Here is a 17,575-nt window from a genome sequence, read left to right on the forward strand (position 1 = left end):
GCTGTCAATATGAATCTCCAGGTAGAGGAGGTCCCGGAGGTCGAAGACCAAGTGGTCAGCATCCTGTCGGCAGATACCCCCACTAGGGTGTATCTTCATCAGGACAATCCAAGCCAATGCCGACACCTTATGGCAGTCCCCGGCCTCCATTCCTCCCACAGCGAAGGGGGTCGAGCGTAAATACATGGTACCCTCTCGCGGGTACGAATACCTGTATGTCCACCCTCGTCCCTCCTCCTTGGTTGTCCAATCTGTCAATGAGAGGGAGCGCCATGGCCAACAGGCCCCAGCCTTGAAGTCCAAGCGAATGGACCTACTCGGTCGCAAGGTGTACTCGGCGGGCGCCTTGCAGCTCCGGGTAGCAAACCAGCAGGCTCTACTGAGTCGTTATAACTATAACACCTGGGCGGAGATGAGCAGGTTCCAAGAACTACTTCCCCAGGACTCCCACCAGGAATTTGCTGCATTCCTGGAAGAAGGGAGGAAGGTGGCCAGAACTTCCATCCAGGCCTCTCTAGATGCGGCAGACTCGGCAGCCAGAACCCTGGCCTCCGGTATCACCATGAGACGCATCTCATGGCTGCAGGTCTCCAACCTCCCTCCGGAGTTACAATACACCATCCAAAACTTACCCTTTGATGGTAAGGAGCTGTTCTCCGAGAAGACTGACCCCAGGCTTCAAAGCTTAAAAGACAATAGGGTCATCATGCGTTCCTTGGGCATGCATACACCTGTGACCCAATGCCGATCTTTCCGTCCCCAACCTTACCGCCCGTACTTTGTGCCCAGGCAGAGGCAAGACTTTAGCAGGCGGCGCGAGCGAGGTGGACATAGACGTCAATCAGGACCCCAAGCGGGCCAAAACCACGGTCCTTCCAAACCACCGGCGGGACCGAAGTCTGCCTTTTGAAGGTTCGCCCGAGGACGGTGTACCAGTTTCTGGTCAGGATCCTTTTCCTCTCTTCTCCAACCGCCTCTCCTGCTTCCTCCCGGCGTGGTCCCAACTGACCTCAGACATCTGGGTCCTACGCACTGTGAAACTAGGCTATCACCTCCAATTTGTTTCGTCCCCACCTTTCCACCCTCCCTCCCAGTCCCTCTTCAGGGACCCCTCTCACGAGCAATTCCTCTTACAAGAGGTGCAGACGCTCCTCGCCATCGGAGCAATAGAGGAGGTACCAAAAGAGGAAAGGGACAAAGGTTTTTACTCATGTTATTTTCTGATCCCCAAGTCAAAAGGGGGCCTCAGGCCTATCCTAGACCTGCGAGGCCTCAACAAATCCATGATAAAGTTGAAGTTCCGTATGGTCTCCCTGGGGACCATTATCCCGTCCTTGGATCCTGGAGACTGGTATGCTGCCCTCGATATGAAGGATGCGTATTTTCACATTGCCATTTTTCCTCTGCACAGGAGGTATCTTCGTTTTGTAGCCGACCATCGGCATTTCCAATTTGCGGTCCTTCCCTTCGGCCTCTCCACAGCCCCAAGGGTGTTCACAAAGTGTATGGCCGTAGTTGCCGCACACCTCCACCATCAGGGGATTCACGTGTTCCTGTACCTGGACGACTGGCTCATCAGAGGGACCTCCGAGGCGCAAGTCATGCAGCACGTAGGCATCGTCAGGGACCTATTTACACGTTTAGGCCTGATGCTCAATACGGAGAAATCCACCCTGGTCCCCACTCAATGGCTAGACTTCATAGGAGCTACCCTAGACTCCACTCTAGCCAAGGCCTTCCTGCCTCAGCCGCGATTCCAGGCAATGGCGACCATCATCCGAGGTCTGCAGCACTTTCCTACGACCTCAGCTCGCACCTGTCTCGGTCTCCTAGGTCACATGGCTGCATGCACGTATGTGACCAAATATGCCAGGCTCCACCTTCAACCCCTCCAAACGTGGCTCAATTCGGTGTATCGTCCGGGCAGGGACCCAATAGACACAATAGTCTCCATTCCACCGAGCACCCTGCACTCCCTCAACTGGTGGCTAACCCCCTCCCTGGTATGTGCAGGGTTACCGTTCCATCCGCCACAACCCTCCCTGTCCCTGACGACAGACGCGTCATCTCTCGGATGGGGAGCTCACCTCGGACATCTTCGCACCCAGGGCCTTTGGTCGTCGGAGGAACTGGCGCTTCACATAAATGTCCGAGAGCTGAGAGCGGTCCGCCTGGCGTTCCAGGCATTCCAGATGCATCTCCACGGTCGTTGTGTCGCAGTGTTTACAGACAACACGACGGCCATGTATTACATAAACAAGCAGGGAGGGACCCGATCTTACCCCCTCTGTCAGGAGACCATCCGTCTCTGGGAATTCTGCATAGCCCACTCGATAGATCTGGTGGCGTCCTTTCTTCCAGGAGTTCGGAACACTTTGGCGGATCGGTTGAGCAGATCCTTCCTGTGTCACAAATGGTCGCTAAGACCAGACATTATCCATTCGATCTTCCAGAGGTGGGGTTTTCCCCAAGTAGACCTATTCGCATCTCGCGAGAACAGGAAATGCCAAGTGTTCTGCTCCTTCCAGGGTCTTTCACCGGGATCGATCTCGGACGCATTCCTCATGTCGTGGAAGCACCGACTACTCTATGCCTTCCCACCCTTCCCGCTGGTTCACAGGGTCCTGTTAAAACTCCGCCAGGACAGAGCACATCTAATCATGATCGCACCAGCATGGCCCAGACAGCACTGGTACACCACACTGCTCAACCTCTCCATAGCCAGCCCAATTACCCTGCCACTCCACTCGGACCTTATAACCCAGGATCACGGCAATCTCCGCCACCCGGACCTGCAGGCCCTCCACCTCACAGCGTGGCTCCTGCATGGCTAGACGAATCAGAGTTACGCTGCTCTGCTCCGCTCCGGTACAGCACATCCTCCTGAGTAGCAGAAAACCTTTCACTCGATCCACATATCTGGCCAAGTGGAAGCGTTTCTCCTGCTGGTGTGAGACGCAGAATGCTACTCCCTCGGAGGTCTCCATCCCTACTATCTTGGACTACCTCTGGTCCCTCAAGCAGCAGGGCCTGACGCTATCTTCTTTGCGGGTGCACTTGGCGGCCATCTCCACGTTCCATCCAGGAGAGAGTAGCCACTCCGTGTTTTCCCATCCCTTGGTTACTAGATTTCGTAAGGGCCTGGAGCGCCTCTACCCCCAAGTGCGCCACCCTGCCCCTACCTGGGATCTCAACCTAGTCCTAAACAGGCTTATGGCTCCGCCGTTCGAGCCATTGGCGACTTGCTCGCTCCTATACCTGTCCTGGAAGACAGTTTTCCTAGTAGCCATTACTTCGGCCAGGCGGGTCTCCAAACTGCGAGTGCTTACGGTGGAACCACCGTATACTGTCTTTCACAAGGACAAGGTACAGTTGCGACCACATCCAGCATTCTTCCCTAAGGTGGTGTCGGCCTTCCATACCAATCAGGACATCTTCCTCCCGGTCTTCTTCTCGAAGCCTCATTCATCGCCACGGGAGCAGCAGCTACACTCCTTAGATGTCCGTAGGGCGCTTGCTTTTTATATTGATCAGACAAAGCCCTTCCGTAAATCCCCCCAACTCTTTGTTGCAGTCGCTGACCGGATGAAAGGCCTGCCCATCTCCTCACAGAGGATCTCCTCATGGTTGACGGCGTGCATACGCACGTGCTATGCCTTGGCTCATGTTCCCTCGGGCCATCTCACCGCCCATTCTACCAGAGCTCAGGCTTCATCAGCCTCCTTCCTGGCCCATGTACCAATCCAGGAAATATGTCACGCAGCTACCTGGTCATCGGTCCACACCTTTGCTTCGCACTATGCTCTGGTCCAACAATCTAGAGATGATGCAGCCTTTGGCTCAGCGGTTCTGCACTTCGCCACATCTCACTCCGACCCCACCGCCTAGGTAAGGCTTGGGAATCACCTAACTGGAATGGATATGAGCAATCACTCGAAGAAGAAAAGACGGTTACTCACCTTTGTAACTGTTGTTCTTCGAGATGTGTTGCTCATATCCATTCCAAACCCACCCTCCTTCCCCACTGTCGAAGTAGCTGGCAAGAAGGAACTGAGGAGTGTTTGGGTCGGCTGGGGTATATATCCGGTGCCATAGTGGCGCCACTCCAGGGGGCGCCCAGTCGACCCACTGAGTGTTGCTAGGGTAAAAGTCTTCCGACGAACGTGCACACGGCGCACGCACACCTAATTGGAATGGATATGAGCAACACATCTCGAAGAACAACAGTTACAAAGGTGAGTAAGCATCTTTTTCCCATCTCTCAGGTAAGTGCACTAACCCTGGTTCTATGGGATGTTCTGACATGGGGTGTCCTCAATTTCTCTAGTTAAAGCTGTTGTTTAAATAATTAGAGTAATTGGAATGGGGGCTTGATCCCGGGTGAGTGCTCTAACCACCAGTTATAGAGTCATTCTCATGCATGGTCTCTCTTTCTCTGGCCCAATGACTCTGTAGTTATTTATCCAAAGTGGAACAGCTTTAACAGGAGAGGCTGAGGGAGACCCACATCAGACTCATACCTAATGTCTAGGGCATTCAATTGAGAGGTAGGATACCTCCGTTCAAATTCCTGCTCCTCAGCAGGCAGAGGGGAGGCTTGAACTGGTGCTCTCTTACATCCCAAGTAAATACCCTAACTACTGGACAAAAAATTATAAGAAAAAGGTCGTCATCCTTGTCCACACTGATATCCAGGAGAGGTTTCACAAGGATTGTGAGATCAAGCCCTATATACATAGTTATTTGTAGCCATTGATTATTCATGGGTGTTTAGTTGTTCAACAATGTTATCTTCTCTCTCTTTATATATACTGTATAATATATGCACTCACATACACACATGTACACTTATTATGGATATTCTATCTGAGTGTCATAGAAATTATTAAAATTTTATATATTTCTTCTCTTCAGGTGATGAAGAGGGCAGCCAGGAAACAGCAGAATCAGATGGTGATGCACAATCAGAGAAACCAGTACAGCTCATTGTGGAGACAGATGACTGGGATGGGCCAGGTAGGAGAAAACAAATTACAATCCAGAATGAATAATTTAAAATGGAGACTCTGAGAATGTTTTCCTCATGTTTCAGTAAGTAGGGTCAGTGTTGCATTGTTTTGTCAATGGAAAAAACTTCCTGTGTTCATGTGATGCCTTGGGATATCTACAGTAAGAGCTGAGGAAAAATGCTTCACCGGACAGCTGTTCTGCACATGTCCATCTTGCATGAAAATTATACAGAGTAATGTTCCCATGATATTGCTACTAGAAATAAAAATGTTGTTATTCCTTAGCATTTTGAGGATTAAATGCAGGATCGGAGTGACCAAGAGGCTCCCAGTTCCATTGCTGCCTATGGCTGGTGGTGCTTGCTTCTGTATTCTACTCTGTTTTCTGTGGCCAAACATCTGTATCTAGTCCAAAACTCTAAGTTTAACAAATGAATATGGCTGCCAATGATGTTTTCAAGGACTTTTCTTATCAGTTTTCATTTGATATAAATAATTTAACACACCCCGGTCATTGACTTCAGTGTTAAGAGAGAAACCTTTTGACTGCAATCAATAAACTATAAGAGCTTCATGTGTAAACAGAAATATGCAGTAACATTTTCTGTTATGTACAGTAAAAACACTGCAAATACATTATTGGAGGAACATTAGGCAGTATTACAGTTCTATGGGCATGCGAGAGAGAGCTCCAAACACCCATTAATTGTAAATAGGTAAACCTTGGTTTCTGTTGTAAAGATACATAAAAACAAAGGGTTGAATCCTACAGTCCTCACTTTGGCAAACCTCCAGTTTAATTCAGTGGGATTTTTTAAGCTACAGGTAGCAGAATTTGTCCCCAAATCATTGTATTTAATATATTTCTTCAATGCCAAGGGGAAAACATATATTTGAAGCCAAACATATCCTTAAAGTAGCTGTGTTTCTAAACAGAGAACATTCCCCTTAAAAGGATGAGCATCAGAGAAGAGAGCCATGAAAGTACTCTAGCAATAATTTATAATGCAATAACATTTTTCATTAGAAAAAAAATCCTATATTTCAATCACATTTTCATCCTTGCTTGAATTTGCAAATTACTGTGTGCTGTGCATGAAGAGGAGAACTCCTGTGGTAATTTTCTGAAACCAGCAGCTGGAAAATATAATGCAAACAAAAATGAAGATACACTATATCTCTGATTATTATGATGTCATTTATAATGTTGTTAATGATATACACAAATATGTTTATATTCTGTACAAAGCAATGTAGTATTATATAAAACAAGATTTGGTATTAAAATGTATTACAGTAAATTTAAAATTGCATGAAAACCTCTTTTGAAAGAGAACAGCTTCTTCCAGCTTTTTGCAGTTTTGGAGATTGTTGTTGTTGCACTAAATTTACTCCCTTTAACACAGGAATAAAATGTCTCTTAAGAATCTGAAGTTTTGTGATTTCTTTGTTGCTATTTTATTTTTAGAGCAAAATGAATGTACTTGAGAGTATAATTTTTATTACTGGTTGTTATTGTCTTATGTGAACTAAATGTGTAGGAATATTTTAGGGGATATTTTTGATGACTGCAAGAAGTAAAAGGTGTGGGGTTTTGTTTGTTTTTTTGGTAAGAAAATTCTTACGTAGATACTTAGTGATTTTTGTCCTGGATGTTAAAAGGGTAAGAAATTCAAGAAATGTATCATGACATACTGGAGATGAAGATAGAAACCGAGAATGAATATAAGGAAACTCCTTTTTGTCCTTAGAGAAGTGACCACCACTGAAATTTAATCAGAGCTTTAATTAATTTAAATATTAGTCTTTCACATGGAAATAACATGTTTGTAGCATAGAAGAGAATAAGTACCGTATATCACATGCCATGCTCCTGCCTCTCTCTCTCTCTCTCTCTCTCTCTCTCTCTCTCTCTCTTTTCTAGTTCTTTAAATGAAATTCTGTATTCATTCTTCTGCTAATATATAAAAAAAGATAGAAGATTATTTTCAAACATGTAATACAGGAAAAATGAAAATAGTTTTTCCTTGTACAATTTTTGTGTAAATCTAGTGCTCATGAAATTCACTGGCTTGACAGTGCTGGAGAATGAAGTCTTTGGTTATTCGAAGATTATGTACCAGTACAGCATAGGAAGACCCAGTACAACCCTACATCTCTCCCAATGTGCCTCTGCCCTTTCTCAGAGAATTCACCTCTCAGAGTTAGAAGGTGGCATAATCTCCATTACCTGTTCAATCCTTGATCTCTTCACTGAGATGGAAGTTGTTAATATTACCTATTGTGATGGTACTTTATGTGATACCTGCAGCTGTCCATTGAGATCTGGATTGTGACCATCAAGGGCTATGGAATAGTCATTTAATGGTACCAACTTTATTTTGACCTAGGCTGAATTAAAAAACAAAAAGGTTTCTTTCTTTTGTTTATGTTTATAAAATTCACGGTTGTTTGCTGTGACATCATGGTGATTTGTAGAGTTCCCAGCTGCTGGGGGATTCAGGCTCTGAAATATTTATTAGTATTTAACTTATAATTAAGGATAGGTCCCAACCAAAGCCCCCAAATATGAAAATGAGTCCCTTGTCTTTTTCTTAAAAAAAAAAAAAATTGCTTCATGAAACTGTGCCAACGTGTCCAGAGACTTTAGCAGTTGGATGCATTTTTAAAAACAAAAATAAATTTAAAAAAAAATATTTTTCCCCTGTAAATGTTCTGCAGTTACAGACAGCTCCTATTAGGCTTTTCTTTCAGCTCACAAGATCATTATCTTCACTGACTGTAAAACGGCTCCAGGGGGAGCCATCTTGGGTAAATGTGTGTGTAAACTGTCCTCAATATTAACATTTTTTTTCCTCTATTGTGTTAAAATATTTATTTTTTTTAAATAACAGAGGTCTCTCTGCAGACATGGGGGCTGGAGCAGATGGACTGTGCCCTGGAGGCTGTCAAGCAAGGGCAAATTCCTTAATTTTGCTCACACTGTCAGCCTGCCTTATCTCAAATCTTTCTCACTTCTATTTGGACATATACTAAGGGACGGATCCTGCTTCCATTAAAACTAATGGCAAAAGTCCCAGGATCACACAGAGTTTGGGGAACATGATTGGGCATTCGGCGTGGAAAATTGTATGTGAAAAGGATTTATGTTATCAAATGAGTGCCATGGTATGTGCTATGGCTCTATAATCTTTATATTTAGGATATCAGTGTTCTAAGATAATAATGATCAGTGTTTTAACACATTTAGAATAAGATGGGGTTCTAGTTGCTGACTGCTACATACCACCAAATCACATGAGAAAACAGGATCAGGATCACTATCCTTAAGTACTTATGTATAATTTGTAAGGCAAACACCTGTATGATCATGTGGGACTTCAGTATGAGTTACATATGCTGGAGATCTTATTCTGCCAACACTAACACATCCTTGGAATTTTTAAAAATTATAGATTACAATTTCCTAACCCAAACTGTGTTGCATCCAAGACAAGGGAATTCCGTATTAACCTGATCTTGACAGACAAAGAGGAGTTCATCAGAGAACTACAAATTAGTGATTGTTCCGGTGAAAATGAACATGACTTGATTACATTTCTTATGTTCAAACAGAATATCAGAAATATGTGTATTTGGTGCTTTAAATTGGCCCCTTTCAAAGCTGGAAACAATTATGAGCCAAATCAGCTGAGAGAAAGACTTTAAACAGCAAAATGGGAATCATAATTGGGAACTATTTAACAACATTTTACTAGATGCCCCCAAAAAGCTGTAATCAAGAGAGGAAAAGTACACTGGTTAAAAAACTAATCTGGTTTAAAGGGAAAGTGAAAGCACCTAATATGTATATGTGTGTGTGTGTGTGTGTGTGTGTGTGTGTGTGTGTGTGTGTGTGTGTGTGTGTGTGTGTGTGTATGGGCTAGTTGATAGCAGTGAATATAAATTAAAGCTAGGAGTTGTATAAAATTGATAAAGGAAGCAAAAGGATACAAAGAGAAATCTATGGCTTCTAGAATTAGGGAATAAGAAGGATGTTTTCTTTCAGTATATTAGTAACAAAAGTAATCCTAACAATGTTATTGGTCCATTTTTAGATGAAAATAGTAGAATTGTCAGTAATATTGCAGAAAGGCATAAGCATTCAATACATTTGTATTTGGGAAAAATCCAGATGATGTATTCCTATCATATGAAGATGATGAAATACTTTCCATTCCCACAGTAACTAAAGAGGATATTATAAAGCAGTGAGTAAAGTTAGAGATTTTCAAATAAGAAGGTTCGGATAACTTGCATTCAAGAGTTTTTAAAAAGCTAGCCAACGAACTCTGAGTTGTTAATGTTCATTTTCAATAAATCTTGGAACACTGGGGAAGTTCCAGAGTACTAGAAGAAAGCTATTGTTGTGCCAATATTTAAAAAGGGTAGAACTGACATCGATCCTGGGTGAAATAATGGAACAACTGATGTGGAACTCAATAAATATTTAAATGAGCTTAATGTAATTAATGCCAATCAACACTGGTTTATGGAAAATAGATCTTATCAGACTAACTTGACATCTTTTTTGGTTGATAAAGGTAATAGTGCTAGACTTCTGTAAGGCATTCTGTCCTTGTAAGTAACATCTCTGAAAAAAGCATAAAGATCCTGGAGCATAATCAAATGAACATGATCACCCAATGGAACGGTGTGGCCTAAATTGCTAATGTGGGAATATTGAATATTAAATGGGACTATTGAAGAGGAGTAGAAAGGTTGTATTACCTCTTATCTGATACTGGTGTGATAATAAATAATAAAACATTACTGTACATGACATCTCATATCATACCCTGGAAAATCCTGTTCACCTTTCACAAGGGGGAGGAGGGCAGATTTTCAAGTGTCAAGCACCACAACTGGAGTGAGATTTTTCCAAAAAGCTCAGCTCCCTTTTAGGGCCTTAAATAAGTGTCAGATTTTCAAAAGAACTCAGCACCCGACACACTTAACTCTTTTGACAGTTATCTATGTGCTAATATGTTCTCATCACTAGTGAGGGTCTTACAGTCATTAATGATTTTTTTATCTTCATAATACTCCTCTGAGGTAGTGAAGTATTATCCTCATTTTATGGATGGGGAACTGAATCATAGGGGCAGGTTAAAGTGACTTTCCCAAAGTTACACAGGAAATCTTTGGATGACGTACAAGTTGAACCTAGGTCTACTAATTCCAGTGCACTATCCACTAGACCATAAGTACACCCATCTGACAATGGCTAAATGGGAGCTGAATTTTCTTAATGTCAAATGGAATTATTCTCATGAGTAAAGGGGAGTATTTGTCCCCGCATACAAGCCAAAAAAAAAAAAAAGGAAAATGCAGTTGAAGACTGATTTTTAAGGTTCTAGTTGATGATCATGTCTTACATAACCTGTTTATATCAGTGTGCATATACAGTAGACCTTCACTGGAAGTCTAATCCTGCTTCCAGTTAGTCAATGGATGTTTTGCCAGCAACAGGAGCAGGATAAAGTCCTACTTCACATTAACCATGGTGAGGCCCAAAATGTATGTAAAATGATAAAATATAGAAGTTCTGTGCTACTATTAACTGATTACTGAAAGGTGAGGAGAGTTGTACAAAATATTGACCGAATTATAGTGTGCTGTTTGAGTGGAATGCGGATTAGTGCAGTTCTACTGTATTTTGTACTCCCAATGGTACACATCTTCGCCCATTATAAAAAGTGGTTTGAAAAGTTCATCTTAATAGATTTACTGCAGCCTTATCTATGAATTACTGTGACTCTGTACTGATTGTTGGGCTTACCCTGCATTATTTAGTAATATCAGAATCAGTTTGGGGTACAAAGCAAAGAAAGTGTTTGGTATAGATTGGAATGGTGGTAGACCACTGTGAGATGGAAACAGACACTAATGATACAGCCTTTTTTTGTTAAACCAGTCCTAAGAAGAACTGGGAGATTACAGTCCTGATTTTGTTTCTTTTTTTGACTGGGGAAATGTGGTAGATATAAGATCTGGGAAATGTTATTTGATGTAAATTAACAAAAATCCATGAAACATCGTTAACCATAGATATAGTCTGACAGTAAGAAGAATATTCTGAAGAAGCAGAGGAAATCATAGAATGACTGTGTGTTACTCTGACAGTGAATCGGTATTATCTCTACTATCAGATAATGCAGTTATCATTAATTTTCACATTTGCATTTCAATCTTTGGAAGGAAATGACTCTTGCCGGATGAAGATAAGAGCTCTGTACCACTATAATGAGCCATCATTTTATCCTGATGCTTTGTATCCATATGAAAATGAGGCTGGGTGGTGGTATGGTATGTGAGGAGGAGGTGGGGGGGTGTCAAAGAAACATTATAACAAAGTGTCAAAATCACTACAGACTTTGGAGCCCTTTATGAAACAAGAGGCAATCTAAATAAATCTTCTGTAGTGAAGTGGTTATCGGATTAAAAGAAAAAAGCCTGGCTCCTGTATTGCAGGAAAAACTGGAGGAAGAGGAGGAAAATTCTCTGAATCTTATTTCCTTAATCATTTCCACCATTAGTTTAGAAATGTGAAGAGAGCATGCAAACTGAGCATGGTGTGAGGGATTGTGATGATACTCATCAAGTTAATCTCTTGTGTTACAGGTCTGCTTCTGAAACTTAGATACTATGATCATGGGTGCATTAGAAGCAGAGAGAAAATTTGATGAAAGGGATGCCAATACATGGCTGTCTACAAGGTTTGAGGGCAGCTGAACCCTGAAGCTCTTTTATTACATGTCCATAGTAACATATTAAATGCAGGTCTTCATATTATTTTCACATCCGTGTGCATAACAGATCGTAGTCATCATTCACTGTTTCATTCAGTATAAACTCTCATGTATAACACAACCTTATTCTGGAGCCTGAGGGTGCATCTGCACAACTCTGAACAAGGAGCTTCTCCTTCTCATCTTGACTGAATGAAACCAGTTGTTTGAAGGACAGTCTCATAATATCTTCAACTCTCTTAAAGGACTGTACTGCATTGGTAGGGACATTGTAAAAGCACTTACTAACCAGACATTCTGGAATAAACAGGTTTATAACATAGCTCTAATCATTTGGGATATTTGATTTACTCCAGCTTTAAATGATCATTTTATATTTTTCTTTTGAATGAAGGATAAATATTTCTCACAGATAGTTTTTAAATTATAAAGATTGTACTTTTGTTAATAGTTATCACTGTACAGTATTGCCAACACCAGTCATTCAAAACTCATGAGCCAGTCCCCCTCAGAATCCTGAGATTTAAAAAAAATAAGGAGTCTTGGGTTCATTGTATTTGATTCTTAGTTATTGAAGCTTTAGGGTATATTGTGGGCCAGAGCGAATTACTCTATATCTTGGTGGTTAGAGGCACTCTCCTCATCAGCAGAGGTGGGAGTTGAACAGGGATCACTTACATCCTGGGAGAATAATCTAATCTAATAATCTAAAAGTTATGATGAAAGTGGCCTTCCACCACCACATGAGGCACCTGACGCCAGATAAGGGTCCCTGGCTGTGAATCCCAAGTAGAGATAAGTACCTCCCTGCAGAGTGGCTTTAGGCGTCTAATTCCCTGAGAGCGGCAGAATTTAGCACACATTCCTCTCCTCAGCACCTCTGATTTCTACCTTGGGCAGCTCTCCACTCAACATGTTGGCTTTTGTGAATCCCATTATTAGGCTCCTTTCTTTCCCCATTTGTTGTACAGGAAGCAACATGCTGAACCCCGGCTTTATGAATCCCAGTGATTTTCTAGGCACTTAATAGGCATTGTGACATTCAGTGTCACAACGCCTAAGTCCCTTTGTAAATCTAGCCCTTTCTTATAAACAACAGCTGAGAGTCTCACATAGTCACATCACTCATCATTCTAAGACATTTTATATGGCAGGCCTGATTCTATACCTTGCCACTTGGCATAGGCCACATTCAAAAGTTATTAAAATAGAAATAGATAAAGATAAACCATGCTGGTAATTACCTACATTTATTTTAGATTTTAGTGACTGCTTCAGGCCACATTCACTCTTTGTCTTATTTGAAGTTTTCTTTTCTTTCACTTGCCAGACTGGGGTATCTACTCTCCAATCAGTGGGTCATTGCTCTTCAGTGCCATTTTCCCCTCGCCCGGGACAAGTACCAGCTTCTGCCAGACTTATGCCTCTCCAGCACCTCTTAGATGTAACTAAGTGGTTATACACCTGTACATAAGTTTTTGCTGGACTGCTGCATTGGAGTCTGAACTCCAATTTGTGATTTAATGAGTGCACCAATGTGTTGCACTCTAATTGTCCTGGTGGACCAGCTGGTGTGCACTAAATGTTCTTTAGGCACATTAACAGGACTATGCACACTAGTGGAATCTGCACAGGGGAGTTAGAGTACAACATACTAGTGGTGCTCTACAAATTGAACCCCCCGTAGTGTGGACGCTGGGGTTATATAGACAAGCCCAAAGATTCACAGGAAGTCCACAGGATGGATGAAACTGTTCTGTGGGCCACATACAGCTGCAGGCCATAGGTTTGACATCCCCTCTAGGAGCTGGTGTTTTAAGGGAAGCACCAAGTACTTTTAACATAACTCTTAACATTGCAGCTTTGTTCGTATCAATAAGCAGTGGAAAGTGAAACTGACTAGAAACCAAAATTAAAGTAAATTGTCTATTTGCACTTTGTAAGCTGAGAGAAATGCAAAAGTCAAAGAAGCAGCAGGAATAGTGAAATGTAAATTAGATTTTTAAAATCCTTTCCATTTTAATAATTTTAGAGTCTGATTAGAAACAAAGGTAAGGAAACTAAACTTGAAATGTATTATTTTTAACCTGATAGTGTTCAATTAGCCTCTCTGAGCCTTGGTTTACCCATCTGTGAATTATTAATTTAAAGGATGCTTGATACTCAATATACTAGAGGTAGATCGATGTTTTAGAATCCACTGTCCCAGCCTGACCTACTAGTGGGAGGGTGCTTCCCATCATCCAGACACACAAAGTGCTGAATTCTATATGTCCCCAAGGCTGAAGACTGATGGAGTAGCTCCTTGTGTTGCTTCAGGGCTTAAGCCAATCTTTAACTGTTAGAGATCAGGATGAGACGTGTGTGTGCTAGGGGTAGAGGGAGGCAGATTATGCCACATCTGACTGCTATGAGGTTCTTACATCTTCCACTGAAGCATCTGATATAAATGAGCAAATTACTCTATTGTTGGTAGCATTTACTCTGGAGGTATAACTTTGCTGAAGACTTCACTGGAAAAGTGATGGGATGACCTTGGATATTTTGGAGAACATGATATGTGCACAGGGACTGAATTTTCAGATTCATTAGGTACCCCAATTTGGGCATGATGCCTTATATAGTAGGTACAGTGCAAAGTACAACTCCCTGTAGGTCACACAGTGAAGGACAGTCTGTGAAATTCTGCTGGGAATCAATGGACATCTGCATTACAATACATTGTTTCTTGTAGTTTCATACACCAAGGGACCTGCAGAATCTATCAGGAAGCTTTGCACTTTTCAGCTGTCTCCACTGTATTTTGGTTATAAAGGCAATCACATACTCTGGTAATTGCGTAGGACTAGGAAACATTGTCTGATGCTGGAAGCAGATGGGTTGAAGAATCAAAAGGGGCATGTAATTGGTCCACAAGTATTTTGCTCTTTGTTGTGTTTTTCTCATTAATTCTACCAATATTATTACACAGAGAACACTGCACAGCAACAATTTGCCTTGAACGGTTGATGGACGGATATGTTAATATATTGAACCGTATACCCAATGTGGAGTGATTTATCAGGAAAAAATTGCAGTCCAACTAGTGAATGCAAACAAACAGGAGATATGAGAGTGCCATTTCTTTCTTAATTTAGCAGTTCTTCTTCGAGTGCTGGTCCTTATGGATATTCACTGTGGGTTTGCATACACTCGGTGCACCTAGGCCTGGAAATTCTTCAATGGCAGTGTCCATTGGTCTGTGCCTGCACCCTTCATCTCGTTGTACACCCACCCAAGGGCATAAGGGATGACACAGACTGACTGCCTCTCAAGTTCCTTTCTACTACCCATGGTCTGGGATGGAATCATCCTGTGGCTGCAGCATTCTAGTTCTACTTGAATTTTGACTGTAAATATTTGTAGATAGCTTATATATAAGTTAGTAGTTTAGTTGTAGTTAGTGGGAATTGGGGGGGTTCCCCCCTGTTGTTTCCCTGCCATTTAGGGCATTTAGTATGCCCAGGTTGCCAGGCTTCAGACTCTGGCTGGCCTGCCCTTGGTTCTTCCATGGCTTGCCTTGGGGAATCACACATTCCATCAAAGTGTGAGATCTGCTGCCCCTTTCCTCCTCACAGTAGGCAGTCTCTGGAGTTCAGACTCAGCAGATATCTAATGGAGCTCTCCATGAGGCTCCTGTTAGATCTGGCACCCTTCTGCTCACTGTCTCATCAGCTGGAGCTTCTGGGCACTACCCTTCTAGCAGTGGCACTTTCCAACTTGGAATCTTCCAGCAGGCCCAAGGACTCTATGAAACATAGGCATAAAAAGCTTAAGGAGAAGTTTCCTCATAAAAAGATGGACTGCATAAGGCCTCCAAGGAAAAGATTGCCTCTTCCCCTTCCTCGGTACCAGGGAGACTGCATACATGGGGAACATGGGCTGGCACTGACGATACCAGGAGCTTCCAGTGCTCAGAAACTGTCCACAAAGATATGTAAGGATAGGAAGGGACACTCACCCTCCACACTGACAGTACTACACTGCATCAAGACCACTGTGCTCAAGTGCACATAGCGAACCAATCTATACCAAAGACCCTGGCCAGTTCTCCTGTGTAACTTTGTTATGCCCTTCCCAAGAGCTTGGCAATTTTCACAGATCCTGAGTTGGTAATCCCATCTGACCTATTTCTAGTGAGAGACATCACTACACCGGCCACATGTCTTTCACTGGTCCCAAGCACTAGCTGGCGATGCTCTGACACCATTGAGATGTTACTCACCAGGGTGTGCCTTTGACCATGCTTCCACAAGACAGACAATATGGACGGCCCCACCTATAGAGTCAGATGACTCTTATTCTGTAGAGCAACAGGAGATGGTGCTACTGATTCCACTGATGATCCGGACATGGCACAACAGCTCTATACCCCTGTGACCTATACTGTGGGGCCTGCCTCCATACTCATATGATCACATCTACTGGCCAGACTGTTACTCCTGGTATCCATACCATTCAGTCCCAGCCTACGAGGATGCGAAGTACCACTTTCAGTAGAGATCGCCACCAAGAGAGGAGTCTCAGCTGCTCTGGGAGCACGTGGGGAAGCAAGAACAACTGAAGCAGCTGGTACCGCTGGATCTGCCAACAACATTTTCTTCTTCTCTGGATGAGGTAGTGGCATTGGCCGCTCCCTCCTCTCCAGATGACACAGGCAGTACCAGGGAACTGCTGAAAACCTCCAGATTCCACTACAAGAGGTTCAGGATCCCCCATATAATCTGGACATGCTCAACAGATCCTTCCAAGGTGGCTGTCCTTATTAATGAGGCCGTTTTGGAGCCTAAGGACACGTGGCACACATACACTTGTACCCTGACTCCAAAGAGGGCTGAGAAGAAATATTGTGTTCTCTCCAAGAGGATGTAATAACTTTTTTCCCAACCTAACCCTAACTTTCTAGTTGTGCAAGTGATCATGAAGTGGAACAGCTTTCACCAAGCCAGGTCCACTCCGTGAATAAGGATACCAAGAGACTAAATCTCTTCTGCAGAAGGAACTTTTTACCAGCCTAGTATTCCATATGGCAAACTGCTGGGCACTTGTGAAAATATGACTTTACTAATTACAAGCAGGATACATGGCTTCCCATGCCATGACAACCTCAGAGGTTAAGAGGTGGGCCTCTTGGCTGAGGTCCAGGCAACAGTTGATCTCCCCTTCAAGGATAACAGTCTTTTCAGTGAGAAAATCTATGGCATTTAATTTCCTTGAGGGCTCTTGCACCACCCTCCATTCCCTGGGAATATACACTCTAGCTCATTGTAGAAAATATTTTAAACCACTGGCGCATAGATCTTGGTCAACCCCTGAATTCTCCTAACACTAGAAGACCTATGAGCCATCCAGAAAACGTCAGAGGGTGCATCTTGGCAGACACACTGCACCACCGCCATCTCTGATCCAGACCAGCTGCCTACCAAGGAGATATTTTGATAGGAGGCTTGAGAGCCATCAACCGGTCCTCGCACAACCAATCTTCCCTACCCCTTTCTGTGATTACCTGGCTCGTTTCCTTCCAATGCAGCAGCTTATAACATAGCACAAATGTCTTAGATGTCATTGCAAACAAGTACATGATTTAATCCCTGCCCCCATTTCTCTAAAACCTTCTTCCTTGTCCCTAGTCAGTGACTTCCCTCACGAGACTATTCTCAGAAAGGACATGGACTCTCTAATTCAGTTAGGGCTACAGAACCTGCACCTCAACACAGGGGGAAGGGCTTTTACTCC

General features: G+C 43.1%; 1 protein-coding gene across 5 annotated transcripts in view; it reads left to right on the forward strand.

Annotated features, from left to right (window-relative positions):
* Window positions 1-17,575, forward strand: part of ZFPM2 (zinc finger protein, FOG family member 2) — a 469,416-nt gene that overhangs the window by 136,925 nt on the left and 314,916 nt on the right. For all 5 annotated transcript variants that reach the window (XM_039524775.1, XM_039524770.1, XM_039524771.1 and 2 more), the window contains one exon: window positions 4,915-5,016. Coding sequence is in view for 4 of the 5 variants with exons in the window: in XM_039524770.1 (XP_039380704.1) it covers window positions 4,915-5,016 (102 nt within the window). In the remaining variant the exon portion in view is untranslated. The remainder of the gene's footprint in view (window positions 1-4,914; window positions 5,017-17,575) is intronic.

This window comes from Mauremys reevesii, linkage group 2 (genome assembly GCF_016161935.1).
Source record: "Mauremys reevesii isolate NIE-2019 linkage group 2, ASM1616193v1, whole genome shotgun sequence".
In the NCBI taxonomy this organism is placed as follows: domain Eukaryota; kingdom Metazoa; phylum Chordata; order Testudines; family Geoemydidae; genus Mauremys; species Mauremys reevesii.